A 12,121-nucleotide genomic window follows, 5' to 3' on the forward strand; every position below is an offset into this window, starting at 1 on the left:
GTACTTCAAATTTCAAAACGTACTAAAAAAGTACAATTGTACCGTCCGGAACATCACTGATTGACTCGCAAACCCAGGAAACCAATGACTGTATTAGCAGAAACACACGAACCGAAATTATCAGCGAACAAATTTTTCTCGGGCGGCAATTTCCCCGTGCGACCAGAGATACTGACAATATAGAGATATGAAACTCCGCCTGAAAAGCGACCCCCGGAATTTTAAAAAAATCCTGAGCGGAGCGACGCCTAACGGCCGGGAGAAAGCGTATTTTTCGAAATCCCAAACAGCGGATTTCAGACGCAAAAATTTATATACACGTTTTGTCTTAGAAATTATCATCTTGAGGGTTTGTATCAATAAAGAAATATGCCTGGAAGTATTTGTTCTGTAAAATTTTGTAACAGTTCCAAAGAAAAGCAAAGGATCTCCTTGTTTAAGTTTCCAAAAGAGCAAGAACGGTGGGAAAAATTAATTAATAGCTTTTGTTAGGCCTATCTTTAATATGTGGTTTTTCAAGAAACTTAGCTTCTTCCGACATTATCAGCCATTTCTCAGAGCTATCTTTATTTGAAAGATGCGATACATTTACATCATAATAAAATATGCGCCCTACATTTTGAGGATTCTTGTTTTAGGAATAGTAAAAACCAAAAACAGATTGACATCAAACGCTATTCCAACAATATTTTCAAATGAATTTAAGCCAACAAGTAAAGATTGAGTTTTAAGTATTGTTTATTTATAAGTTAATTTAAATGAAACATATTTCCCAAGGGAATGATAATTTAGCTAGTTGCTCAAACGTAAAGGTTCCGGAGAACTTAGTAGAAAATGATATCAAGGACTATCATAAAACAACTGGTACGATGAAATTTATACATTGGTAACGGGGTCATAAGTTAAAACTCAATTTTCGAATAGAATCTAGTAAACGGTCTGTAGAAATGGTGGAAGAGCGTAGGAACCAGGCGGGGGGTAAGGGGGGCAATGCCCCTCCCTAGAATTTTACTGGGAGTGGCAACTAATGTTATTGCCCCCTCCAACATTTTTGTCAGTTGAAATCTTCGCAAGGCTCAAATTCTCATTTTAAAAGCATATAAAGCTTATAGAACCTCAACTGTGTTTAAATTTCAGTCTTTTCCCGCCAATGTATATAGTAGAAAAATGTACAAATGCATTTGGAAAAGCTACACTCCATTAAAAATTCAAAACCCTTCTCCAGACCCCTTTTGGTTTCACTTTGCCCCCTCCAACTTCTAGAACGTTCCTACGCCCCTGAAGAGCGCAACAATAGACCTACAAAAAGGACCTGTGTTTCAGTTGCAGCAAGTTCCAGCGAAACTTTATTTACAGAACAGGATTGTTAACAGTTTCATTCAAAACAACTCTATTAAATTTTAACATGATTGTTTTTATCTGTGGAAATTCCTACAATTGAAATTCAGCAGGCTACTAAACCTAATATCGAGACTAATTCCTTCTTAACATTGACTTATATAAGACCCATATAATAATTCCAGATGATTATGATGAAAGTCTTCAATCAGCAAATAATTATTATCCCAGCGCATGTTCGGAGGAAGACTTTCAAATTTGTAAAAATTCACTTGAAAGCCAAGGGCCTGAAAAACAAAACACACTATCTTACATTTCAGGATATGTCTTATCTCGTTGTAATAAAAACCACAATTGTGAATCATGCAAAACCAAACTTGTAGATGAAAAACAAACACTCAACCAGTCAAATATATTAGCATAATTTAAGTCTCGTGATACATCAACATTCAGTGGCTTGACAATACCAACTGAAAGATTCCAGAGCTACGTATCTGAGATCAAGGACAAGTTTGATAAACTTTTCCCAATGGTAATACAAATGAATAAAGTCAAAGAGAGGATTACCAGAATTATTTCAAGAACAATCGATCAATCTTGGTTTATTTCAAAAGATGAGATGCATCAGCATGTTCCATGTGTTGATTACTTGAAAGAAATAATCAATTTTTTTGTACAACTTTCCATTCGTAGTACATTGGTAAAACATAATTTAAACCACAAGTATGACAAAACCCCGAAACATCTAGATCGCAAATTACTTAAGGTTCAACATTAACAAATACTTACCAAAAATTTTAGCCGTTAACTATTTCGAAAACATATACTTGGATTAATCTTGGATCCCAGAAATACCCTTGGATTAATGATCATTAATTTAACCTCTGGCCATGATTCAAGTAACAAAGGTCTAAAATAACAAATTATATTGAAAATCCTCTAAGCAATCGTATTTCTTTATTAAAGCTGCACATATGATTCATTGAATTTCATTCAAAACGTAAACCTACTACAAATAAACACGGGAAGAAAAAGATTTCTCCCGGCTGATAGATGGCGCCGACGTTAACGAAAAAAAAAGGGGTCGCAGCGATGTATAGGGAGTTTCATATCTCTATATTGTCAGTATCTCTGGTGCGACAGGGGATGGTTAAATATTGAGGCCTTGTTAATTTTCCACCTCCCGCGACTACAGGGAAAATTTCGAATGCACCACGGGTAACTAGACCGCCATCTAGTGAGGCTAAGAGAAATTATTTCATCGAAGAAAATCTTGAGAAATGTGGTCTGCAGACCTAGGCTTAGCCGTGTTTGGTTTTTGATAGAGGTCAGTGGAACTGTGGAACGCGGTAGCTGCAGCTAAAAGTAGATAAATTAAAACCTTTTAAACTATTCTTACCAGACCATTTGCTATTCAGTTTTATATTTCAAATAAAACAAGTACAATTATTTTAACAAATTAATACAAATATTTATTGTTTATAATTCTTAACGTAGTCAAGTTAGTCTACTTTTTATTAGTCGTTAACTGGGCTTTATTAATTAATAACAACTGATTACGATGATATTTGTTTGAGCGATTCTTGCCTTGGACGTTTCTTCTAATAGTGACAGCCTTTCTTCCACTGACACATGATGCACTTGTAATTTTTCCCCAGCAACATATTTTATTTATATGTTTTTCGAGATAGTTTCGCTCGGCCGTCGCCAGGTAGCGTATTCAAACCTTCGCCGCGGAGGTGGGGAAGTTCTCTTTTCGAGGAGGGGAAGATGTCGTGGCCACTAAGCTGGGGGAAAACGGGGAACTTGCCTCCCGTGTTAGAGGAATAGGACGCTGATAATTTCGGTTCATGTATTTCTGGTATTGGGAATCGTAGATATCCAAATATCCACACCAAATGTATTAACAAGAAGCAAAAACCTTACCATCAACAAAGCACAAAGAGCCACTTGGCTAAACGCAACACCGAATGTCAATAAACGTTAAATGAACGCCTTCGCTGTATTGCAACTATATTTAAGACGATTAGAAAACCCATAAATAAATAACAAAAAACCAACAAAGTGGATCACCCTTTAACCCTCTTAACTCTGCTGACTGCACTAAAACAAGATTTGACCTTTAAAATTTCATACTTAAAGAATGTAGACTTTAAAAACCATTAATATACTATTCCACTAAGCTGAGTTTATAATTTTCAAAGAAACGTAATGTGTATCGGTGGTTCTGTGGTAGAACATTCGCCTGTCGTATAGAAGGGCTCGGATTCGAAACCTGGGCGGCGCATTCTTTTTAATCAACAGAGAAGACGTTACATTAGAATATCTTCGATGCAATAGTTTAAATGGAACACGAAATTTCGTTCTATTTCAAAAACCTAAATTTAATACTCTGTTAAATTGCAATAAACGCTTCCGCTTAAGCTGAGTCCATAGAAATCTCATAGGTAACTAGAATGCTGCCGTGTAACTGGCAAATGGACCAAACGCCGTGGCAGACGATAGCCAGATCTCAGCCAATCAGAGCTCAAAGAGTGGTTCTGCCAAGAATTTAATGTCACCAGAAATAATTACGTCACCCATCTCCCACTATAGTAGCAGAATCAAGAAGGATTATTATCCTCCTTGGCGGAACCACTCTACGGCCTCTCATTGGCTGAAGGTTCAAAATGAACTGGCGTCAAGCTCGGCCGTAGGCGGCAGCATTCTAGTTACCTATGAGATTTCTATGGCTGAATCCCGCCCGATGCGATCGCAAATTGATACTAAGACGAATACCGTAAACAATTGGTGGAAACCCTGCCATTGGACGTTGAGAGGTTGCATAACACTTAGCACTCGGTCCGTCCCAAAAGTCAATAAGAAGAAGTTGGAGAGTAAACAAAACGCAAACACAACTAACTCCTCACCCACAACCGCCATAACTCAAACTCAACATTCCCACTACAATAATAAAATTTCCAATGGAACTGAGTTGAAACGAAAAGAAACAACCGCACCAAACGCACATTTATCCGTTAACGCTCACCGTCAGACGCTGGTTTTGCCAACCTTTAAACTGCAAAAACGGTTTTTCGACTTTGCTCCGGCATGGAGGAATAGTAGAGGAGGGGAAAGGAAAGAAGGCGCTAAATCCGACAGCGTAGTGCCAGTTCGAGGCGGGGGGGAAAAAGGGGGGAAAGTCGAGGTAGACTTTTTAAAGAATTCAAACCCTAACCGGTAGATCGCGCTGCCTTTGTTGGAATGTATGTATAGATAAAAGTCTACCTCGACATACCCCCCATTTCTACATCCCCCTTTACGCGATTTCTGAAGAGGAATGCCAGTGCTTAGACCAATCAGAACTATCAATACCACTCCAGGGCTATTCCTCTATGGCTCCGGTAACGCGTTTTGGACTTTGCCCCCGGGAACGCGTTCGCACACAGACACACACACACAGACACGATGATTGTAAAAATGTATCTTATTGACACACTTAGGGTAATTATGCCACTTATGATAACACGAGTGATATACGCAAATGCCGAGGAAACCGGCGCGGGCGCAAACAACGACAGAAAAAGAACTATGGTCTGAATGCTATACTGGCCGCAATTTTGACCACCATCTTGAATTTCTAACTTCCGGTGACGCTTTTGTCCTCGGAAACGAGGGTAAAGTCCTAAATAACATGTGTGCGCAATTTTAAAATGGTCAAATTGATGCATTTGGAGTAAATCTAAGAAATCGCTATTTTGGCCGCCATCTTGAATGTATCACTTCCGGTCGAATTTTCATGCCTTCCATTGTGTTCCTTGACCCCAAAAACAGAAGTAGACTCCAATTTCACTAGAATAGGTTGATTTAGACGAGAATAGCGCTAATATCGTTAAAAATCGCCATCTTGAATATTTCACTTCCGGTCACTTTTTCGATTTGGCAACAGGCAGATTCGGATTGAGCAGGGTCGAAATAGTGGGAAAACGTATGTTGCCCGATTGTTACACGAAATGCTCCTAGGATGCCCATTTTTGAATATCTGGCTCTGACTAATATATAGATCTTAAAGGCTTTTTTTTGGTTGGGTTTCTTTTAAATTCTTTTATTATGGAAAAATGTTAATCAAATATTTTTTTCTAAAAACGATTTGTTAATTTACTTTAAATCATCGCTACATTTACATTAGCGTCAACGGGAATTGTAGTTTAATTTTAACCAAGTTACGCGTGAGCTCGCCCCTAGAGGCACTGCGCGTCAATCGCTCGTACTCTATAGTAGTTTGATATTCACCATAGATTAATGTTTATGATATTCACAATGAGGTAGAATAAATAGAGATCCAAACAAATCTGGGATTCGCGGGACACGTTTTATTTGAGTAGGAGAACTAGGCTTAAGTTTCAACTTTATCCAATCGTGTTGGCGCCATCTGTTTCTATAAGCAGACACTTTTGCAAAATATATTTAGGTTTAGTTTTCCAATAACACGATAGATGGCGCCAACACGATTTGATTAAGTTCCAACTCAACAGGTGGTTTTTTTTCGCCTGTCCGAGGACAAAAAGTGTAAACTTTTTACCCTAAAACGATTTATTCGCCTGTTCTCGGGGTAAGATTTACCCTGTCCTGAATTTTGTTCGCTTGTTCCGGAGCTCAAATGTTACACTTTTTACTCCTCCTCGAAAGGAGGTGTAGAGGGAGTAATCTAGCTTATATAGAACTTTTTAACCTGCTCAAAAAACCGAGAACCGGCGAAAAAAAACACCTAACAAATACTGTCTCGCGAAACGGTAGGTCCTGGAAGGCGGATTTGGATATCCATGGTTGAAGGAATACATTTATTTCTTACCGCGTTATTGCAAAATTTTTAAGTTAATAATTTGAAAAAGTTCAAATAAGATTTTTTTGGCCTTGACTATGCGAATAATTTTCGCTGACAACTGTAATACTAAAATAACAGAAATAACCGTTGAATGAAAAATATAAATTTATTAAAGGTCAAAACAGTGCTTACAAATTGGAATCTACAATATTACCAATGACAGCTACGGCTTCAATTTCAACTTTGGCGCCAGCAGGAAGCTTGCCGACTTGATAGGCCGCTCTGGCGGGGAATTTATCCGGGAAGAATTCTTTGTAAACGTTGTTAACGGTAGCGAAATCTTCGATGTTGTTCAAGAGCACGGTACATTTGACGACGTGGTTGAACGTGGCGCCGGCGGCCTTCAGTATTTCGCCCATGTTCTGCAGCGCTTTACGAGTCTCTTCCGCCGACCCTCCATCCACTAATTTCATGGTTGTTGGGTCCATTCCTATTTGTCCGGAGACGTACAGAGTGTTGTCCACTTGCACCGCTTGACTGTAGGGTCCGAGGGCCTTTGGTGCAGCCGTTGTACTTATAATTTTACGAATAACCTTCGCCATTTCAATTTTAAAGCCGAACGAACGTCAATCGTAATAATCACCAACTGGAAGATGAAGCGAGAGCCTTGGAGATTTCTTTTAAGATTGAAAAATTACTTATCTTAATAATGGGAGACCTTTTTGTAGATGCATTTTGAAGTGTAGCTGCGTCGTAACGATGATTGGTTGTTTTAGTAGCTTTAGCTTATTTCATAAATTACGCCCATTATCTCGTCTTTTTTTACGAGAAGATATCGCTTCAAATATTTCAGTTATTGCGTTTAGGTAATTTACACGCCTGTAGCCTCATCTTGCGGCTACACTTCAATCATGGACTAATTAATGTATACATTAATTAGTCCATGCTTCAATATTTGTTTCGTTTCTTTTAAATTAGTTTTTAGCTTTGCTATCATTTTTTAAATGAAATTTTCCAAAGTTTATTTATCATTAAAAATTATATCAAGGCTAAAAACTAATTAAATAACAATAAAACATTAATACCTTGACTTTATTAAAAGTATGTAAAACTTGTTCAGGACCTCATCAATTTTATCATCCGCTTTGCGTTAAAATTATAAGCAATGTGTGAGGATTCAGTATCAAACTCCACCTAGCGGGAAAATGGTTGGTCAAATAATTAGTCTTTTCAGCTTATATGGAGCTCCGTAGCGGTCAACGCCTGAAGCTCAAACACTATTATATTTTCGTCTGCTAAGCAGGTGTTTTGTCTGTCCCATAATAGCATGGTCTCCATAGTAGGCGAATATCCAACAGTTTATGAACTGACCGTTTGGACAGGATATTCTTGTTTATCCACCATTTTTTTTGTATATAGGTCCCTCTTTCCTGACCTACCATGTAGTAGTTTTACTTTTTAAATTCATTTACCTCATAAGGGGTCAAATGCTGTATGGTAAGGGACACCAAGTTGGCTGTGGTATAAGATTTCAATAAAAAATGGCGATTTATTTTTCTAAGAAATTTATTTTTATATATATGAGCATTTTTTAAAATATTTTTTTTTACAGTATAATTATCTATACACAGGTGGAGGGTATATTGTCAACTACAAGTTTTTTATTATAGATCTTTCACTCCCTGATCATAATATACGAAGGCACGAATTCCTTTTGGTTTACTTATAATTTACTCAACCATTAATCGTTAATTTAGTTAAATTAGTAACAACAGCGACAAACTGGGTAAAGGAAGTTTGATTGTTAACATTCTTTTTAATGTAAATCTTGAAAACGTTTGAAGTCTTAGAGTTATAATCAACGATAGTTAGATCTACAACTTCTAATGGTTCGACACAAACTCTTCTAAACTTTGAGGGATTACGTTTTTATAGGGTAGCTGGTGCTTCATTATTACTTGCGCACATAGACATTTCAGTGTTAGATGTTGCAAAGGATAAATGTTGCTATTACTATTAACATAGCCGTTTAAAAGTTGTAGCGGAGATCGTTTTTCCAAGTTGCAAATGTCAAGATGGGCACCGTGACTGAGTAAAACCTTGACGACATTTCGAGCAAATGGTTTGTTAGTGGCTGCTACATGCAAAGGCGTATTACGATCAAAATCAATTGCGTTGGGTGCCGCCCCAACTTGCAACAATAAGTTGACAACCTGGGCAGAAGGGAAGCTACAAATTGGGAAGCGAATAACGGAAGAATTATCTTTGTAACAGGCTAGATGTAATGGTGTCCAATTGTTACGACCTCTTGGATTCATTTTAACTAGTTTATAAACAGCCTTCTTCAATTCTGTATCTTCCTCTTCAGATAAAGTTGATTGTAAGTGACACATCAGACCCATTAGGTGCATAACAATAATTAAGGTGCGATGGAAGTAGCTTGAATCTTGTTCGGCTGATGGAATTTTTGCCATGTGACGCATGGCCATTTCAACTTCCCTTAAAGCTCTTTGGAAGACTGCTAGCAGATCAGAGAAAAGTACAACTGGTTGTCTGTTGCGATTGCGCATCCATGACTCTGAAATCATGAAGGAGAACAGCTCAGCGAAAGACATGAGGCTACTTTGGACCCTATTCGTCAATGGTTCCAATATTTGTTGCTGCATATCCAACGCATACATCCACAAACGAATGCAACGGTCAAAATTTCCAGTATCAGCGTACACTGCTCCTCGATACCTAATGTAGTAAGATGTATCTGGATGGGCGGGTCCAAGTATTCTTTCTCGGACTAATAAAGATTGCATTCGCATTTCATCAGGATCGCACATAATATCTTCCAGCTGTTGAATAGTTCTAAACTCCGAGGTATTTTCATAGGCGCAAATGGGGGACAAGACTGTGGGTTTGGGCATAGCATTTTCATGGTCATCATGTCTCTCGTGCAACGCACGACGCCAGTAGCGAGCTGCTTCAAGCATATCTCTGTTTTTATCAACATACGTGGCTCCTAGAAGTTCCAATGCGTCTATTTTAGCCATTCTATCAAAGAGTGGTAGACTGATAAGGTATTCAACAATGTTCTTTTGCCCAGCAACTGCAGCAGAGAGTAAAGGTGTCATGCCGTTTGAATCTACGTCAATTTTTGCACCCATTGAGAGTAAATGTTTCATAATTTCCAAGCTTCCAGATTCTGCGCTGTCATGAAGAGCTGTGTTTCCTGTAAATTAAGTTAATCCATCGTGAATGACCAATTCTAATCCATGATTGTTCAGTTTTATACCTTTGACACTTTTACGATTTACATCAGCTCCAAATTTCATCAAAAATCTCGCTATCCTCTGATGTCCCTTATAGCAGGCAATCATTAAACATGTGTGACCATGGCTATTTGGTATTTCAATATCAGCCCCATTTTCAATCAAAAATTTTACTACTTCAAAATGACCATCAAAACAAGCTGCTCGTAGGGGGGTAGAGTTGGTTTTTGTTGTACTATTTATGCATGCATTATGCTTCACTAAAACTTTGACAACATCTATGTGTCCAGCTGCAGCAGCGCACCACAAAGGTGGTGCTCCGTCGATAGTTTCGCCATCAAATGTTACTGATCCAACCTAAATTTTTAGAAATGTTTCAAAATCAAGCCTTTAATAATATTTACCAGTTTCTGTTTACCTGTTCAACATCTGCAAAACCATGTTCAATAAGGTATTCTACGACATCAGAGTGCCCATTTCTGGAAGCAATAATTAATGGCGTGCAACCATTTGTGTAACTATTAACGAGCGCTCTAACTTCATTCTTCACCCTCATTTCCAGGAAAAGCTTAAAAACAATGGAAAATTTGCGCATAAACAATAGAAGCGAATTGCGTAATCTAAGAGCCAAGGCCCAAATGAAAACATAATTCACCTTGAGAATGTAAAGTTTGCCTTCTCTCGCTGTATTGAAAACCACTTTTTTAAACTCCATTACAATTTGCAAATTCACTGTCAAAATTCAACTAAAATTATAATTTTTTAACGTTAAAGCACCATAAGTTCTACGTACGTGTAACAATTTGTGACTAGGCCATCGCGAAAACAAATTTATCAGAATGAACTTGGATCTGGAAAACCAAAACTTCCAGAAATCTATGATTTATAACTTCGATCGTGATTTTAGCGTACTAATTAGTAATGTTTTTGGCCGTACATAGATTTTATTTTATAGCTAACTGGCAACGATGTTTGTTTATATTCCTTTGCTAAATGTCGTCTGCTCGATTTGAAAATTCGTGCAGTGCTGTAAATTCAAGAAGGATCCTTCTTCTTGGTAAATTGTACGTCACATAAACATAATCACTGATGAAGATTTAACTTAAACTGTACAACTATTCTTTTGGGGATATTTCAATAATAGGTCCCTGAGCCCAATTTTTTTTTATTTTATTTTTTTAAAAAAGAATAAATTGCTAGGGATTCAATGGTGCAAAAAATTTTTGTCGGAAACAATTATTCGTGGAGTTACGGAAATTTAAAGTTAAGCCTTTGTGCCCTATGTTTTTGAGCATCCCACATGTGCACTGAGTATTCTAGTGGGCATTTTTTAACAATAGTACCTTTTTGTTGCGTATTTTTTGTTTGTCATCAAGGGTTCCCTATTACAGTAATGCAGGCTGCAAAAGGGGGGGGGGGGGACCACAACTTATTATTTAGAAAATATGATCAATGTAAAATGGTTACTTTTCAGCAAGTTTTACAACGGAAAGTACGCCATATTTCGAGATTTGTGTACGTGTTGGATGAGGTAGGATTGATGACGAGAACGATTCTTAAAATTCATAATTTTAATCCTTGTTGGATAACGTATGACTAATGACGAAAAAGAAAGAGGCTGGAAAGCAACTGAAACCTTGAAATTTGTCTGTTAAAACGAATTTTTTATTATTATAACTATTAACATAAGGAGAAGAAATCGTCGAATATTGAGAAAGGTTAGGCGGACGATGTGGACGCAATAGCGGTTTCAGATTCCACGGGTATGGAGCCAATTGCAGGGTTTTCAGGGTTGTACAATTCTTGACAAGCCGCGAGTAAAGTCAAAAACACGTTTTTCCCTTCTCGTCGTGCCCATGTTCGAAACATATACATTGCCAAATACCCAGAATACCATTGCTTTTTACGGCCACCTCTGGGCATTGCAGCCTTGGCGTGCGCCCACGCTCCCTCAATTGTATTCGTGTGAACACCTGTTTTGGGATCCTTGAAGTGGAGAGAATGGTTGACTTTAAGGTGTTCCAGATCGTGTTCCTTTAGCACGTCGTACGCTTTCCAAAATTCTGACAACACGGTGGTGCCCGGAAGGACCCATGACACGATTATGGGCATCAGAGTATCTGAATCTCGTTTCGGGACCGGGACCATAAAAAACTTTCCTGATTCCAGTTGGATCCCTCCCAAAACCCATACTCCATCGACGCGCTTACCCCTGTGAAATTTTCTTTTCCCAAACTTTGATTCGTCGACTTCGACGGTTTTGCCGGGTCCCCCGATGGCTTGACTCTGAATCATGACCACCTGATATGCCACTTCCCGACAAAACATGCGCCAGTCCACCAATGTTTGCTGGGAAATGTAGAGTTCCCTCGAAACGAACGATTGCGGATTGATGTTATAAACATAGTAGTACACTATCAGCAAAATTTCACGAAATGACAATTTTGATTTCCCAAAAAATGACCCATCACGAACCGATTTCTCTGTGTCGCATTGTTTTTTCTTTTTTTTCCCTATTGAGACGGCTCTTCGGCAGCGCCAAACAAAGCGATCAATTTTATCAGGTTTCTCTGTCAATACCATTGCATTTCCACATTTTGGACATTCACGTGATGCGGCGATCAATTTTTTTTCTTGTAGCCATCCAAGTATTTGTCTAGGCGACTTACACATATCATGTATTTCAAAACTAGTGAGATACTCTTCCTCGGGGACATAT

The 12,121-nt window shown here is 38.2% G+C and overlaps 2 protein-coding genes across 3 annotated transcripts; both read right to left on the minus strand.

Annotated features, from left to right (window-relative positions):
- Nucleotides 1-6,289: 6,289 nt before the first annotated feature.
- Nucleotides 6,290-7,308, minus strand: UK114 (reactive intermediate imine deaminase A homolog UK114). 2 transcript variants are annotated; one of them, XM_090162689.1, is made up of 2 exons: nt 7,228-7,308; nt 6,290-6,819 (listed from the first exon to the last, which is right to left on the minus strand). In XM_090162689.1, exon 2 carries the CDS (start codon nt 6,742-6,744, stop codon nt 6,331-6,333), a length of 414 nt encoding a protein of 137 aa, XP_090018815.1. In that variant the 5' UTR covers nt 6,745-6,819; nt 7,228-7,308; the 3' UTR covers nt 6,290-6,330. The 2 variants fall into 2 exon arrangements, with proteins under 2 accessions (XP_090018815.1, XP_090018816.1); XM_090162690.1 differs by having other exon boundaries at nt 6,290-6,788; nt 7,228-7,277.
- A 417-nt stretch (nt 7,309-7,725) lies between these two features.
- On the minus strand, nt 7,726-10,250 carry LOC149921374 (protein fem-1 homolog C). Its single transcript, XM_090163498.1, has 5 exons — nt 10,196-10,250; nt 10,058-10,134; nt 9,821-9,970; nt 9,426-9,759; nt 7,726-9,362 (listed from the first exon to the last, which is right to left on the minus strand). Exons 2-5 carry the CDS (start codon nt 10,115-10,117, stop codon nt 8,026-8,028), a joined length of 1,881 nt encoding a protein of 626 aa, XP_090019624.1. The 5' UTR covers nt 10,118-10,134; nt 10,196-10,250; the 3' UTR covers nt 7,726-8,025.
- Between the last annotated feature and the right edge of the window lie 1,871 nt (nt 10,251-12,121).

The sequence above is a fragment of the Leiobunum rupestre genome, chromosome 11 (assembly GCF_980474605.1).
Source record: "Leiobunum rupestre chromosome 11, qqLeiRupe1.1.hap1, whole genome shotgun sequence".
Lineage (NCBI taxonomy): Eukaryota > Metazoa > Arthropoda > Arachnida > Opiliones > Sclerosomatidae > Leiobunum > Leiobunum rupestre.